A 17850-nucleotide genomic window follows, 5' to 3' on the forward strand; every position below is an offset into this window, starting at 1 on the left:
AGGGGAATGCCAGGGCCAAAAGAATGGGAATGGGTGGGTAGGGAAGTGGGGGGGGGGGGCTATGGGGGACTTTTGGGATAGCATTGGAAATGTAATTGAGGAAAATACGTAATAAAAAATATTAAAAATTAAAAAAAAAGAATTCTATTGCAGAGGAATGAAACACACAAGAACATTGTTTCAAAATGATTTATTATCATTGAAAATGAAAATATGAACTTACGTGTGTGTGAGGTTGCTGTGCTAATCCAGTGACTATATAAAATCCAGTGCAAAGGAGTTAGACAGACATGTGAAATGTATTTACATTCAGTAGATACTGAAACATGGCCGTCTTGAACATCTAAGTCAAGAAGTAAGATGTTGAGCTCAGTGGGTAAGAGGACTTGCGTGAAAGCCTGAGGGCCTGAGTCTGGATTCCAGCACCCAGGAAAAGGCTGGGCACCACTTACATGTGCCTGTCACTCCAATGTCTTGAGTGAGAAAGACCACTGAGGCTTATGGTCACAGCTTAGTTCCAGGTAAAACAAGAGACCCTTTCTCAAAGGAATAAGTTGGACACTGATAGAGCAGGACAGTGGATGCTCTCCTCTGGCCTCTCTACTCCCATGCTTACACACCACACACTACTTAGACACCCCCCCCCACTCCACCTTCACTTACCCTTACCCCCCTCACATATATCATACACACACATATACTCACCTCACACCCAAAGCATACATACATACCACTCACTTACACACAAACACCCCTCCCCACATAACCACACATACTACACTCTTACACACACCACTTACACATACCACCACACATATACCACACAAACAGCACATATAACCACACACACATACATACACACACACCACATATAACAACATACACATCACACTATTACACACACCCCATATATAACCACACAAACACACACACCCACCCCACTGAAGTGGAAACTTAAAGGTTCTTGGGAAAGTTGGTTGGATGGTGTTTTGCTGGGACAAACCTGTGAAGGAATATTTCATTAAAGTGGTCGCAGGTGTGAAAGACTAAGGCAGACTCGTGAAGGGACGTTTCACTGAAGCCGACTCAGGAGAGAGGATGCTCTGCTAAAGCAAGCATGTGAACGGACACGTGATCAGAGAATCTTTGTTTGGTCTGTCTTACACTGCGTAGTTGAGCTGCATTCGTGGGGACTCCATAGAGAGAAATGAATAAAAAAACTTCTGGTGGTGTGTTCCGTGGACTTGGGCTGATTGGCAGAATGATGTCAGCGGAGACAGATGCACATGCTGAGGAAAGACCCGTCTTCGGACAGTGATGGAGGCTGAGCTTGACTTGCTTATAGAGCTAGCTGTACAACACCTGTGGGTCTTGTGTCTTCCCTGTTTCCCTGAGAGAGGCACAGCCCAGAACTTCTGGCGTCCCTCCAGGTCCCGTGTGCTGAGTCAAGCTGAGGCCGAGGCATGACTATCGCTGCTAGGTATTGTCATTGCTGCTGATTTGTGTTTGCTATCCTGACACTACCAAAATGGACTGCTGGTGTATGTGTGAAGTGTTTGCGAGTGGATCAAGCTGCTGTTGCCTGCTGACCTGTGAACCTAACTGCCGATTTCCAGACAACACAGATGGGAGTTGCTCCAAAGAACTTTTCTAAAAAGGTCTGCTTCCCCTTCCCTTCCCCTTCCCACCCTATATCCTTTTTTCTCCACTATCTCTAGTGGGTAGTGGACTGCAAGGGAAGTTAAAGTATTTAAGAATCATCAGTAAAAATAAGGTTTAAAAAAATTTAAAGTTACACACCACACATACCCCCCCCCCCCAGTGTCAGCATCCCAGAAGTCTTCTGTGTCTTCCTTCCCACTTGCCTTTTTTTCTTTCCCATAGCTAAACCCTTTTGGTTTTCATCATAAATACTTTTGTCAGTCAGCACACAGATGTTACTTTTTATGATTTTGACTTTTACATAATAGAACCATATAGTATACATTCTTTTATTCAGTGAAAGTAATGTTTTTATAGCCATATAATGTTTTTTTCATTATTTCTTAATTTATTTATCTATCCTTTAGCCAATAGACATCTTGTATTGTGTTTGGAATTGCATTTAAATTGTTCCATTTGGGACTATTTAAAGAATGCTCCTGACACGTTCTCTCATTGAGTCTTTTACTATAAACATGATTCCTCTGTCTTAATTCTCCTTTTTATACAGTAATAGGTTTCTGCATAAAGATCTTACACACCTTTTGTGATAAATAAATCTATACCTGATCATTGTATATTTATCTACTTTTGTGCTGTGTTGGGGATTAACCCCACGCCACTACACACACTAGGTGGACATTTTACCCTATGTGCTACTATTTTTACTGGGATCTTCGTAGAATGATGATTATTGATGGTGTAAAAAAATATCGTTGATTTTTTTTCTCTAGGTCTTTGCCACTCAACTTTGCTCAGCTTGTATGTTAACTCCAGGAGTGCACCTGAAGATCTAAAAGCATTTTACATGCAGATATTATCTCCAAACAGTAAAGTGTGACTTTCCCTTTCCAGCCTTTGGCCTCTCTTTCCCCCATGGCTTTCTGTCTCCCTCGTACAATGGAGAATGACAGTACAGAGGGCAGACGTCTGTGTCTCCTTCTCAGAGGAGGGGAGTAGTTTGCTATTAAGTTTGAGGCTAGTGTAGATTTGTCTTTTTGTAGGGGCCTTTTTATGATATTAAGTTCTTCCTTTCATTTGTGGTTTACAGAGACTTTTGACAATTGTGGGTATCTATTTTATCACCTGCTCTGTCATTGGTTACTCACCTTCCTCTTACCATGCTAGCAGTGAAGTCCCTGACACAGTAAAGAGGACTAGCAGTCAGGGAGCTTAGCATCTTTCTGGAGACGCTAAAGGACTTTTCCTTTGTCTTAGTTTAGGTTTCTATTGCTTCAAAGAAACTCCATGACCAAACAGCAGGTTGGGGAGGAAAGGGTTTATTCAGCTTACACTTCCACGTTGTTGTTTCATCACCAGAGGAAGTCAGGACAGGAACTCAAGCAGGGCAGGAACCTGGAGGTAGGGGCTGATCAGAGGCCATGGAAGGGTGCAGCATTCTGACTTGTTTACCATGGCTTGCTCAGCCTGCTTTCTTATAGAGCTCAGGACCAACAGCAGAGGGATGGCATAATGTACTGGGTTCTCCTCATCAATCACTAATTGAGAAAATGCCTACAGCTGGATCTTATGGAGGCATTTCCTCCAGGGACGCTCCTTTCTCTCTGTAGACTCAGAGGTCGTGTCAAGTTGACATAAAACCCATAAAACCACCCACTACACTCTTTCTTGTTATCTTTTTTGTTTGTTTGCTTTTGTTTTTGAGACAGTCCGGGCTGTCCTGGAACTCATGTATATCAGGCTGGCCTTGAATTTACAGAGACAGAGATCCAACCTCCTCTGCCTTTGAGTGCTGGGATTAAAGGCCTGTGCCACCATGCACTCCCTTGTTATAGATTAAGAGGAATATTTGAGCCCAAAATTCCTACTAGAATCACATTGTAATTTAAATTAAATTTGTCAGAGGAATACTGACCAATATTCTAAGGTAGAATTGAAATCTATCTTTTATTAGTGGATACACTACATAGAAGTTGGGAATGACAGTTGAAGCCACATGAACTAACAATATGTTTTCTTGACTATTTTAATTTTGTGATGTTTAAAAAACATTCTTGGATGAGTCAACTATTTTGGTAATGGCTATTTGGAATTCTATTCTAGGAATTAAACGCATCATTTTCTAGTAGATTGTAGAAATAGTTTTTAGATTTTAGTGATAAAGAGAGATACATGTGATATATCAAAATCATGTTTTCAAGCAGATCGTCCCATCTCTCTGGAGAACAGTGTAAAGGATTGCTATACAATTATCTTGCTGCTTTCTTTTGTTATAATCGATGTATTTCCTTTGAAGGGGAGTAATACTTCACCTTGCTTGGTTTGATTTAATTGGCTGTATGGGCAGTAATTGCATTAAAGGCCTGAGTCCAATGGTTTGATTGCCTTTGCATTTTGCAGATAATTTAGGTAGATATTAAGATGTCTGGATGACTTGACCATTTGGAAACCAATTTAGTTTGAGTAAAGTTGTTGATGCCCGCTTTAATGCAGAAAAAAAAACCCCTTTCATTCTATAAAGTGAATATGTGGTGAATATCAATTACTCATTGCATCATGTGACTCAAGTTATTTACAAGGCAATTATTGGTCTTGGAGCCTATTTTATTTCACTGTCACCTGTTACTTGAGGTTGCCAAAGCTGAAGGCTTCCGTCTTAACGGATGTTCCGTGTTGTTGGTGCAGCACAAACGTCATTATCAGGAAAACAGGAAGCTATGTAGGGAACATGCCAAATGGTGAATTAATAGTCAGGGTAAAGGAAGCTGACGCACTTTCAGGGAAGGAACCCTGAATTCATCTACTTGGTTCTTTTTAGGTGGCTTAAAAACAGAAATGGCAAACTCACTACTTTTTCAGCCCATATTGAGTTAAGTAGCTTTAGCCTTAAGCCTGAAAGCATGGTTTCTTGTATTTTGCATTGTCTTAAAAATGTTGATGTTATAAAGACTGTGAGATGTCTGCATGGAACTTGATTAATATACATTAGTGTTTGGCTGACTAAAGTCTTGTAAAATTGACCATTTTCTATGTTTATATAGAAAACTTACTGATTTGAATCATATGTCAATAACTAGGAGTAGATAATTTAAAGAGGAAACAAAAATTACTTTTTACTACTTTTTGGACATTCATGAATAGTCTGCTAAATGAATTAAGAGTATCCGCATTGCAGGTCCCAAGAATCAAGTATCAAGGACATCATTTTCTTCTATGTCATTGGTTGATGTGTGCACAGACCATTCTTATACATATTTATAAATGATCTTTATTAATGCACATTATAGAACTTTCTATTATTAATTATTTGGTTAGCATACAGAGCAGTGGATTTTGTTGTAATACTGTCATACATATATATACATATATACATATATATTTTTTAACTGAAAAGTTCCATCTGTGTTCGTGTGTGGGTGCACGCATCTGTATATTTGTGGGTGCAAGCATGCCACACTGCATGTGGAAGTTACAGGACAACCTTCAAGAGTTGGATTTCTCCTTGTCTATGTTCAGTCAGACTGGCAGGCTTTGTGACAAGTGCCTTCCCCTCTCTGCTATCTTGTCAGCCCTCATACATGTGTGGTATTACTCTTGGTTCTCATCTCCCTTTCTCTCACTCTCCTTGACAGGATGGCACATCCATTCAGCAAAGCACTCTCTCTCCTCTCTTCTCTCTGAGAGACAAGATCTCTCTCTGTGTAGTTCTGGCTATCCCAGAACTTCAAACTCAACAGAATTCCACCTGTCTCTGCCTCCCAAATACTCAGATTAAAGACTGGCTCATTCACCAAGCCCTTATCTGTGTATACGCTGCTTAGAGTGCCCATCTATTGTACACTGTGCCCTTCCTGGACATAATTTCTATTCCCCGTGGCCTCGCTGGGTATCCATGAGACCAGCATGCTTCAGTGACAAGTTTTGAGTTGTGATTAATTGTACGCACTAAGGTTTGCTCTGTGCTCGGTGCCTGGCACTATACTTGACATACTCTTTTTCTCTTTAAAATGTGCATAACAGTTATCAGTACCAAAGTCTTACAATTGGATTGAGAAAACAAGCCACAGTTTGAAAACTGATACATAACAATTTTAGGAGTTATGTAAGAGACTGTGAGGGGAGGGCACATGAAGCTTATGCTGAACATTTTTTAGTGTAAATTGTTAAATGCAGAAGTTTCCATAATAAAGTGTTAGTAGAACAAACTACTTTAGATGCTATCAAGAATTCCTTGAGGACTGGTGGATGTTTCAGCAGGTAACGGTACTGGCTGCCAGGCTTGACAGTAGTTTAGTCCCTGTGGCTCACATGGTAGAAGAAAGAATTGACTCACAGTTTGTCCTCTGACTTTACACGTGTGTCATGGCATGGCTGAGAGCCTGTGCATGGCTGCACACACAATAGAACAATGTAATTATATGTAAAAAATGAATTCTCGGTTGATATTCTTCCTTTTGGATTTGTAGAATTGGTCTCTCTATCTTGGTTTTCCCATGTTAAACTTCAAAACGGCACATTTTCAGTTTTTGAAGATGATTTAAAATGGGTAAAAGATGTGTTCTTACAGCACAGGTCTTTATCCCAAACCACTCGTCCTTTTGCCACAGCTGGCTTTAGTCCAATGTCTACTTCATTAATTTTAATTTAGAAAAGATTTACTGAGCATTGTTCTGGGTAGTAGGAACACCAGGCAGATAGACAACCAAAATCTATTTGAAGTCTGTTAGTACTTCAGTTTCCAGCGAGGGAGGAAGCAGTAAGGAGGTAACAAATGCATCAAGACCAACCATCATAGGTGATATGGAGAATTAAAAAACAAAAACAAAAACAAAACAAAACAAAACAAAACACCTCCAAAAGCAAAAACCAAGTCCTAGAATCCTGGGTGCTGCTTCACAGAGGAAAATCAAGGGAGAAAAATCCTCTGGAGGAGATGAAATCAAAGCCCAAGTAATGCAGAGGGCCAAGCAAAGTCCTGGGAAGAGCCCCTGCAAAGGCTCAGAAGCAAGAATAGGCTGATACACTGAGGGAGAAATGTGGCCACTGATGGGTCACAGTGAGCGGGGTGAGTGCCTCAGGAGATGGTGAACAGGGTCCTGCAACTGAGTTGTTTTTTTCCAGTAGACACAAAGGAGGATTTAATCAGAAGAGGCTTAGTATTGAACCAAGTCTGTGTTTTTAAAAGGTCGCTGCCTCTGCAGTGTAGAGCAGAGAACATGGGAGATAAATGAGGAAGTTGGGCATGGTGGCACCAACACGGCACTCACCTGGAGTTCCTGCACTGACTTCCCATGAATGTTTTATTCAGTTAAGAGGTCAGGGCTGTCTGTGCAGTTGAAGCTGTGGCTTGTAAGGACCTGAGATACCTTACAAAATCAATACATATGAGAAGCAGAGGCCATTGTCAAGCCTCATAAAGCGAGCCATAGATTTCTAAAACCCCCAAATGTTGAGACCTGGCTGACTGACTCATTCCCCTCTTTTGCATTTGCATTTTATCTGAAATCAAGTACCATGCTTTGTGCTTTCCTGCAGATGAATGGTATGATGTGCCAGATCTAGAGAAAGCACCATACCTTTGGAGAAAGAAAGAAAACCATCTGCCACTAGAAAAAGGCCAAAAGTAGGCTCTTTTTTGTATGAACAGAGTGAAAGCTAAGAATCTATGTTTAAAATATGACCATAAAGTTTCCCTGTTTTTATACTTCTTGGCACCAAGGATTAGAGACCTGTTTTGGATGATATACATGGTTTTAAAAGTCAAGCTACACTGCTATGCAAGAGATACTTGAAGCACTTGGGGTTTGTTGTTAGAAGGCATAGACGTTTTCTTACAAGATACATAATTCATCTCAGATCAAGGCTCATTTATTGTCTTGGACTCCATGAGCAGTCATGGCTTTCATTTTCTTCATTAATTCTTTTATGTATAAAAATTACTTTTTATTTACTTTATTAAGTGTCATAAATATGGGGGCCTTTCAATTTTGTTCTTAAAAAAATCTTATTTTTCCCTCCCCTGGATTGCTGAAGCTGTACGTCATTGACTCCTGGACCCAACTGTGACCGCTTCAAACTGCACATCCCGTACGCTGGAGAGACATTAAAATGTGAGTAGGTGGTGACCACCAATGATCGAGAGTTGTGGTTTAGATTTTACTTCTGGCTGTTCAGAGCAATCTCTGATCCTGTCTACTAACAGTTACTGCTGTGTTATCTGCCATCCGGTCCTGGTTCTGTTTAAAGTGCGGTAGCTAGCTCAATTTAGGTTGTAGAGGAATAGGCCTGTGCAGAAACATAGTAGTGCATATGCATGTATTTTTTTCTTAGAGGTAGCTCTAAGATAATATCCCAATAAAGAGGTTTATTGCTTTGTGCCTGCAAGATGGTTCAGTGAGTGGGTATAAGGACACCTCCCACCAATCCTGACAACCTGAGTTCCATTCCTGGACCTAGAGGAAGGAGAGAACTGCATCTTGTATATTGTCTTCTGATTTCCACATGTGTGATGTGCCCTGCACTCAAAAAAAAAAAAAAAAAAAAAAAAAAAAGGTAAAAATGAAAAAAGATGTACCTCTTAAAATGCCTACTTAGTAATAGGTTTTGTTTTTGTTTTTGTTTTTGTTTTGTTTTTTTAGGTAGGAATGACTGATATCCCCACTGATGTCAAACCCATTGTCAGCCCTTACTCTAGTGTTCTGGGCATGGGGTATGTGAACAAGAGTTAGAAATGTTAATGGCCTGCAAGGACCAGAGTGATAATATAAGTAAGGAAAGCAGATCGAGTATGGCAGATTCTTAGAACACCCAGTCTCTGTGGAAACTCCTTCTATTGACTCAGAGAGTGGAAGTCAGACATTTTACATCTTTTTTTTTTTTAATCAGTTTTAAATATTGTCTATCTTTCCAAAATTAAGGATATTTGTTATTCAGGTAAATTGAGTCTGTGTGAAGAGTAGCCTGAGTTTCTGCACTGTGGGCTTCCATCACTGCCTGGATGGTGTACGAGGTATATGCTTGGGCTGCAGGCCAGCATCCATAGCATCTGTCTATGCTGTATTAGCCCTTCTCTGTCACCAGCACAGCACTGAACCTCTTGCCTACTGTGAAAGTGATAATAGCTTTGCTTTGTTAGTGTCAGTAATTGCACTTGGCATTTTCTTTCTTAAACCTATTCTTGTGAACAGGGTATTAAAATCTACCTATTTGTAAAAGAGAGGAATAAAAAATGTGGTTATTAAAGATCAGATGGATGGGTGAGGGAGATGACACAAGCCATACTGTGCTTTCAAGGTAAAAGGACCTGGGTTTGATCCCCAAATTTACACAGAGAAAGGCTTGGCAGGGACAGATGCTTATAATTCCAGAGTGGGAACACAGAGACAAGAAGGTACCTGGGGCTTAGGATGAATGCACACACACACACACACACACACACACACACACACACACACGATATGAACTCTTTTTGGAGTAGTGACTGTGTGTTTTACCATCATTAACCAGAAGGTACCACATCTTGATATTCTCTAGATTGCTTTGTATTAATTTACCAAGTGCAACGTTAAATGAGACATTCAGTCCAAGGTCATTTGTTACCCATGCATTATTAGACCATTCTCAGGAAACCACAAAAGTACAAAATAGTGACAGGATTAGATTGCTACTTTTTTTTTTCCAAAAAGAAATTATTAACACAATTTAACAGAAATGATCCAAGTAAGTCACTGGTGGACGGAGTGGAGATAGTGCTGAGGTTACACACAGAAGGAAGCACTGTCCTATGTTTCCCCTCCTACTCGTATTTTCTGAGTAAACCATTATAGTTTTAAGAAATGGTTTCAGTTTAGTTCTTTTGAGGATTCCCAGTTCTCTCAGTACTACACTGCCTCTTTCCTGACTGGCCAGCTATAGATGTTATCTTTTGACTTCCTGCCCTGTTATAGGGGCATCAGCCTATTTTCACCACCCCCCTTACCTCTCTCTTCCTCCTTAATAAAACCACATCACTGCTATTGGTTCTTTACCTTGTAGCTTAAACCTTTGTTCTTTTTTCTTGTGCTGGGGATCAAATTTCAGGGCCTTACAAAGGTTAGAGACAAACTTTCCCAAGGAACAAGTCCATGGCAACCCCCTCCATACCCCCCTCCAGGGTCACTTTTAACACTGTATCATACAATTCAATGAACAGTCCCCCAGAGTTCTTGATAAGTGCATGACTCAGCTTTGTTATCAGCTAGGACGATCTCTGCAGTCGTGATGGATATTTCATCTATCTGGAGTCCTATGAACCACAGATAATGTCTTTTGGCTTCACACTTCACAGGATAAGATTAGCCTCTGCTTCTTTCTTTTTCTCTTGCATTTTCCTGCACTGTTTTTTGCATGTCTTCTGTTTTCCCCTTTGAATTTTTAAGATTAATAATTTGTTGTCTACAATTGTCTCCAGGGCATTGTTCATAAATTACACAGTGGCTTGATAGGCCTGCTTCTGCATTAATTATCATTAGATTTTACCTTCTTTTGTGGGCCTAAATAGTAACAGTTCTATACATTACTGGATGTTTTTTTAGGAAACTGGCTACTTGCTTAGGTTATTGGAAACCAGGCTCAAATAACTTCCCCAGATTTTTGTTATTCTCGCTTCTGTATCTCAGCCCAACATTTTTTATTACCTCCATTAAAATTAGTTATCTTACTTAAGATCTTTCTTCCTTTTTGTTCCCCTTTCAGATATCTTGTTCTTACTGTATGACTGCAGTATCTGTTACAGTCTTTCAAATAACAAAAATTGGAGATCTAAAATACTTCTGGGACCAATGAGATGATTCAGCAGTTAAAGGTGCTTGCTGACAAGCCTAACAGCCGGAATTCAATCCCTGCAATCTACCTGGTAGAAGGAGAGAACTGTTCTAGTTTCCTTTTCATTGCTGTGATAAAACACCAAAGTGACCAAAGCCTTCCTGGATCAGTTAATAATCAAGACAGTCCTCTACAGGCATGCACACAGGCCACAGGCCAGTCTCCTTCTAGGCATTTCCTCAGCCAAGGCTCCTCTCGGATGACTCTAGGGTGCAATTAAAACTAGCCAAGGGGTTGAAGTGATGGCTCAGCAGTTAAGAAAACAAACAGTTTTGTTCTTGTAGAGAACCCTGAGTTTGGTCCCTAGAACCCATGTCAGGTAGCACACACACAGCTGTCTGCAAGTTCAGTTCCATGAGATCTGATCCTTTCTTCTGGACTGGAGGCACCTGCATGTACATATACATACACATGTATAGTTGCAATTGAAAATAAAAATCTTTGAGCAATAAGATTAAATAAAATCCCTGCTAACCAGTTCAAGAACCGAGACCCATGAGTTGTCCTCTGACCTCCAGATGTGTGCCTTGTATACACATCATCACACACTCACACACAAACCATCACAGACAGACAGACAGACACACAGACACACATAAATAAATAAATGTAACAATTGTAAAATTAAAAACTTTTTTTGCCACCATTATTTTAATATCCACTCGGAGTATCATATTTTGTATTATCATTTCTCTTCCTGTTATTCTATAATACTGCAACCCATTAATACAGTCCTCATGTTATGGTGACCCCCCAACCATAAAATTATTTTCATTGCTACTTTGTAACTGTAGTTTTGCTACATAATGTGTTTTGTGATGGTCTTAGGTGAACCCTATGAAAGAATGGTTCATCTTCCCAAAGGTTGAGCGAGACTATCAGGTAGAGAGTTGCTGATCTATAAGCTTCCCTCAAATAAGTGTGGGCCATTGTCAGACAGGGAGGTGTGTGGACTCTTTCCTGAAGAGCTTTTAATTAATCTTCCTGCTTATAGCCCTATGTCTCCTCCTCTCATCTCCTCACTGTGTATATGAAAGGACGATGGCTTCTCTGTGATCAGCTGTATCCTGCTTACATTCCTGGGAGATACACAGAGCGCCCTGTCCTGTCAAGCACCAGCTCTGAGATTACAGATGTATACTGTTGTATCTGGCTTTTTAATGTACATTGTTCTGGTGTTTCAAATTCAATCCTCATGCTTGAGTGGCAATCACTTTATTAAGTGAGCCATTTTTCAAGCTCCTTCTTTCTGAAATTCTGAAGAAAACCTTCTGAAGGATGTTGGTGATGTCCTTAGGTTTAGTGTTAGAACCAGGGTGTGGCAGTAGGTACAGAGCTGGGGGATTTACTTGAAAAGATGGTATCACGAATAAGTTCCTTCCAGACTTTAGAAAGGTACAGAGTTTAAGGTGCCATTTACATGTTGCCTTAAAAAAACTATTCTACTGGTCAGCGCCACCCCTGCACCATCTTGAGTGCCACCTCAGCAGGCCCAAGCATACCCAGGATCTTGGGATCACTGGTGAGTGGAACACAACATCTGTTCCAAAAAATCCCAGAGGATCTTGTGCCAGCAGGAACAGGGACAAAGAAAACCCGCCCGACCAGTGGCTGGGGTTCATTCAGGTTGGTGCCAGCCCCGCGCCATCTTGGCCGTGAACTTGGCAGGTCCTAGCACACCCAGGATCTTGGGATCACTGAGACCAGTTTGTGCAGGAGAGCATGTGGGCAGCAGAAGCAACAGAGCTTCTAGAACAGGGTCCCTTCAGACCTTCATCCTCAGCTAGGAGGCAGAGCTGAGACACAGACCCCTGGGAACCTTTCCCGCCAGAGGAGAGTCGGTCTCCAGGGAGGGTTCTGACCCCAGGACTCAGGAAGTAGATCTGAGCTCCAGACTTCTGTGCACCTTCCCTGCAGGAGGAGCTAGAGAATGTACCCAAGGAACTGAAGGGGTCTGCAACCCTATAAGTGGAAAAACAATATGAACTAACCAGTACCCCCAGAACTCGTGTCTCTAGCTGCATATGTAGCAGAAGATGGCCTAGTCGGCCATCATTGGGAAGAGAGGCCCCTTGGTTTTGCAAACTTTATATGCCTCAGTACAGGGGAACGCCAGGGCCAAGAAGTAGGAGTGAGTGGGTAGGGGAGCAGGGTGGGGTAAGGGTATAGGGGCCTTTGGTGATAGCATTTGAAATGTAAATGAAGAAAAAATCTAATAAAAAAAAAAGAAAAAGAAAAAGAAAAAAAAAATAAAAAGAGGGTTTGCCTGCAAAGAGTGCTCTGCCCACTGGGACTCAGGAGAGAGGTAGACTCCCAGGAGTGCTGACGGAGGCTAGATAATCAGAGGAGGAACAAGCTCCAGCCAGAGACAACTAGAACATCTAACACCAGAGGTTACCAGATGGTAAAAGGCAAATGTAACAATCTTACTAATAGAAACCAAGACCACTTGCCATCATCAGAACTCACTACATCCACCACAGCGAGTCCTGGATACCTCAACACACCCAAAAAGTAAAATTCGGATTTAAAATCATATCTCATGATACTGGTAGAAGATTTTAAGAAGGGCATTAATAACTCACTTAAAGAAATACAGGAGAATACTGCTAAACAGATAGAAATCCTTAAAGAATTACAGGAAAACACTGCTAAACAGGTAGAATTCCTTAAAGAGGAAACACAAAAATCCTTTAAAGAATTACAGGAAAACACAACCAAACAGGTGATGGAATTGAACAAACCTATCCAAGATCTAAAAATGGAAGTAGAAACAATGAAGAAAACCTAAAGGGAGACAACTCTGGAGATAGAAACCCTAGGAAAGAAATCAGGAACCATAGATGTGAGCATCAGCAACAAAATACAAGAGATGAAAGAGAGAATCTCAGGTGCAGAAGATTCCATAGAGAACATGGACACAACAATCAAAGAAAATGCAAAATCCAAAAAGATGCTAACCCAAAACATTCAGGAAATCCAGGACACAATAAGAAGACCAAACCTAAGGATAATAGGTATAGATGAGAATGAGGATTTTCAACTTAAAGGGCCAGCAAATATCTTCAACAAAATTATAGAAGAAAACTTCCCTAACCTAAAGAAAGATATGCCCATGAACATACAAGAAGCCTACAGAACTCCAAATAGACTGGATCGGAAAAGAAATTCCTCCCGACACATAATAATCAGAACAACAAGTGCACTAAATAAAGATAGGATATTAAAAGCAGTAAGGGAAAAAGGTCAAGTAACATATAAAGGCAGACCTATTAGAATTACACCAGACTTTTCACCAGAGACTATGAAAGCAAGAAGATCCTGGACAGAAGTCATAGAGAACACAAATGCCAGCCCAGGCTACTATACCCAGCAAAACTCTCAATTACCATAGATGGAGAAACCAAAGTATTCCATAACAAAACAAAATTCACACAATATCGTTCCACAAATCCAGCCCTTCAAAGGATAATAAAGGGACAGCGCCAACACAAGGACAGAAACTACACCCTAGAAAAACCAAGAAAGTAATCCTTCAACAAACCTAAAAGAAGACAGCCACAAGAACAGAATGCCAACTTTAACAACGAAAATAACAGGAAGCAACAATTACTTTTCTTAATATCTCTTAATATCAATGGACTCAATTCCCTAATAAAAAGACATAGACTAACAGACTGGCTACACAAACAGGACCCAACTTTTTCTGCTTACAGGAAACCCACCTCAGGGATAAAGACAGACACTACCTCAGAGTGAAAGGCTGGAAAACAATTTTCCAAGCAAATGGTCCCAAGAAACAAGCTGAAGTAGCCATTCTAATATCAAATAAAATCGACTTCTAACCCAAAGTTATCAAAAAGGACAAGGAGGGGCACTTCATACTCATCAAAGGTTAATCTTCCAAGAGGAACTCTCAATTCTGAATATCTATGCTCCAAATACAAGGGCAGCCACATTCATTAAAGAAACTTTAGTAAAGTTCAAAGCACACATTGCACCTCACACAATAACAGTGGGAGACTTCAGCACACCACTTTCATCAATGGACAGATCCTGGAAACAGAAACTAAACAGGGACACATGGACACTAACAGAAGTTATGAAACAAATGGATTTAACAGATATCTACAGAACATTTTATCCTAAAACAAAAGAATATACCTTCTTCTCAGCACCTCATGGCACCTTCTCCAAAATTGACCACATAATTGGTCACAAAACAGGCCTCAACACATACAAAAATATTGAAATTATCCCGTCCATCCTATCAGATCACCAAGGACTAAGGCTGATCTTCAATAACAACATAAATGATAGAAAGCCAACATTCACTTGGAGGCTGAATAACACTCTACTCCTTAGTCCTGGTCAGTTGTTTCTGTGGGCCGTGTTCTCATGGTGTCTCTGCCTCCTCTGCTTCTTCCTGTCCTTCTGCCTTCTCTGCAGGACTCCCAGAGCGCCCTGTAATACTTGTCTGTGCAATTCTGCTTCCCTTAGTTGCTGGATGAAATCTCTCTGGTCTCTTTGATGACAATTCTCTTAGGCTCCAATCTCAAAATACTTCATACAGGTCAAACTGTAGGTAGAGGTTTGGTAGCTGGGTTGGTGTCCCAGTCCTTCCACTTTGGAAGAGCCAGTCTCTTTAACATTGAGCAGTCTTCCTAGCCTGAAGTGCTTCAGCTTTAGCCAATGCTAAATCAAAGTATTTGGAATTTATAGTTCTTTCTTTTATAAGTTAAGCTTAGTGAACAGACCTGCTTTGTTTATTAAATTGTACCTTCAGCTCCTAGCACAGTAGAAATAGATGCTCAATTAAATACCTGTGGAAGGAGTGGTGGAGGGCATGATGGGTACCTGAGTTCCTGAGTTGTAATCTCCAGATCCATGTTGGCTACAGGGTTAGAGAGAATATGGTATTCTGCTCCTGTGTCTGCCTTGTTACCATCACTCAGTCTTCACAAGTTATTTATTATACAAGGAATTATTAATTGGAGCTCTGCCCCTAACAATTCAGAAAAACAGGAAGACATGCGCAATTCTTTGCAGATTGGGAGTCTGAACCTATTTCATTTCTATTTATTTTACCCTGCCTCTGCCCCTGGAATCAGAATAATGAAAATAGGATGCGGGCTGGAGAGATGGCTCAGTGGTTAAAAGCACCGACTGCTCTTCCGAAGGTCCTGAGTTCAAATCCCAGCAACCCCATGGTGGCTTACAACCATCCATAATGAGATCTGACGCCCTCTTCTGGTGCATCTGAAGACAGCTAAAGTGTACTTAGATATAATAATATATAAATCTTTAAAAAAAAAGAAAATAGGATACAACTAAAATTTGTATTTCAGAATCTTCTACACATCAGAAAGCAGCACTTACAGAAATCCATTTCACCTGTAAACAAAAGGAGCTTTGTGCAGCTGCTGAGAGAGAGAATGAAAGGCAGAGGAGAGGATTGCATTGTGAACTGATTCCTAAGTAAAAGGATGCCAGAGAAATAAGTACGTTGGGAATGATGGTATTGTTTTGCAGTTCCTTTAATGTGAAGAAACAACTGCTGGCTAATGAAAGAGTTGTTGCTCATTTGTGTAAGAAATTATCGAAAGTTGTCCAGAGGCAGAGATATTAATTAAAGAGAAGCCCTTGAATTTGACAGTCATAGATGACACAAATCATCCTTGAATAGGAATAGATATGTGCTTCAGTTATCAAGAGGAACTGAATAAAGTGCATGTTGGAATGTTAACATCCCCCTGGAGTGGTAGAAGTTTCAGAGCTATAGTAAAATTCATGATGGGCCAGGGACTTATTATAAACATGGGTTTATAAACAGACAAAACAGTTATTCTGCATACCATTTAATTCTAAAGTACTTATTGGATTATTTGAGGGAGTGAGTTAGTGGGAGACAAAGAAGATAAAGAGAAAGAAAATGAGAAGATGTGTGTGTGTACCCACTCCGTTTAAATAGAGCAGGGCACGCTTCTGCTCATGCATCATTTCCAGTCTCCAGCTCGGTGCCTGACATTTAGATAAGCTTAGTAAGTGTTTGTGTAATGAACCAAGCATATTCTTTCTGTGGATCTAGCAATGATGGGGTTTGATGAGGAAGTGACAAATTTTAATTCTGAAAACTCTTTGAATCATATTGTTTATGCCACTATGAAGAGAAATTATTGAAATATTGTAGGTTATATTGAGCAAGTCTGTGGCTAGCAAATCAGTTTCAAATTTGAAATTATCTTTTGTTTGAAATTTTCATACTAACAATTTATGTTAATCAAGGATTGTTTGGTTATAAGAAATCCATTGGAACCAAAATAAACCAAAGGATTTGTTTATTTGTCTTTATAAGGAATCAATTTATTTTTATGGTGCTCAAGGGCAGGGAAGATAGCAAGGCTTCACTGGGACTGGACTCAGGGACTGGAATGCTGGTAGACATGATAGTATCGGCTTGTCATCTGTGGCCTTGTGTTTTGGCACCTTATTAAATTCTTTTCCCCAGATTTCTCCAAACATTGGGTAGAAATGACTTCCTGAGCCCGCTTCAGGTGACTTGACTCCAGCCATTAGCCAGGACACCATTGAGCCTTCATTCTTGGGAAAGCTATGTCTTTGAAAGGCCACTTGATAGAAACATGGCCAGGGCTTGCTAGGGTAGTTATTCTTAGTTTGCTCACTAGAAGATAGGCTCTATTGTCCTTCCTTCCTTCCTTCCTTCCTTCCTTCCTTCCTTCCTTCCTCCCTCCCTCCCTCCCTCCCTCCCTCCTTCTCTTTTTCCTTCCTTCCTTTCTTTCCTATGAGTGTGTGTGTGTGTGTGTGTGTGTGTGTGTGTTGGCATGCCCATGAGTGTGCAGATGTGCAGGCACCTTTGCATGTAGCCAGAGGACGACTTCTGGGGACTTTCTCTGCCCCTCTCTTCTTGCTTCCCCATAAAACATGTCTCTCATTGAACCAGAAGCTCACCATTTTCCTTCTGTTACAACCATGCATAGCTCTGCTGGGCTTTTTAGCATGGGTGCTGAGATTTGAACTCATGTACTTATGCTTTCAGAACAAATACTTTTAGTCAGGAACTATCTCCTACCCCATAGGGACCAATGTAAGCACAGGTAAGCATGGTCTTGGGAGGCCCAGAGAGGTCCATTACTTTGTTTCTTGTCAAACTGTAGACATGTACACTTAGTGTCTAACAATGGAGCAGTATTCTTGCTTATTATCTAAGATGAATGATGAATATTTATTAAGGCCATTTGCAACACAGTAGAGAAGTTGTATCAAAGATTTATCTCAAAGGGTCTCAAGTTGAAATACTTTCCCTTC

The 17850-nt window shown here is 40.5% G+C and overlaps 1 protein-coding gene across 1 annotated transcript in view; it reads left to right on the forward strand.

Moving 5' to 3' along the window:
- Positions 1–17850, forward strand: part of Babam2 (BRISC and BRCA1 A complex member 2) — a 430660-nt gene that overhangs the window by 30470 nt on the left and 382340 nt on the right. The window contains exon 3 of the mRNA XM_021162018.2: positions 7696–7772. Coding sequence (XP_021017677.1) covers positions 7696–7772 — 77 coding nt within the window. The remainder of the gene's footprint in view (positions 1–7695; positions 7773–17850) is intronic.

Source organism: Mus caroli, chromosome 5 (assembly GCF_900094665.2).
Source record: "Mus caroli chromosome 5, CAROLI_EIJ_v1.1, whole genome shotgun sequence".
Classification (NCBI taxonomy): Eukaryota; Metazoa; Chordata; class Mammalia; order Rodentia; family Muridae; genus Mus; species Mus caroli.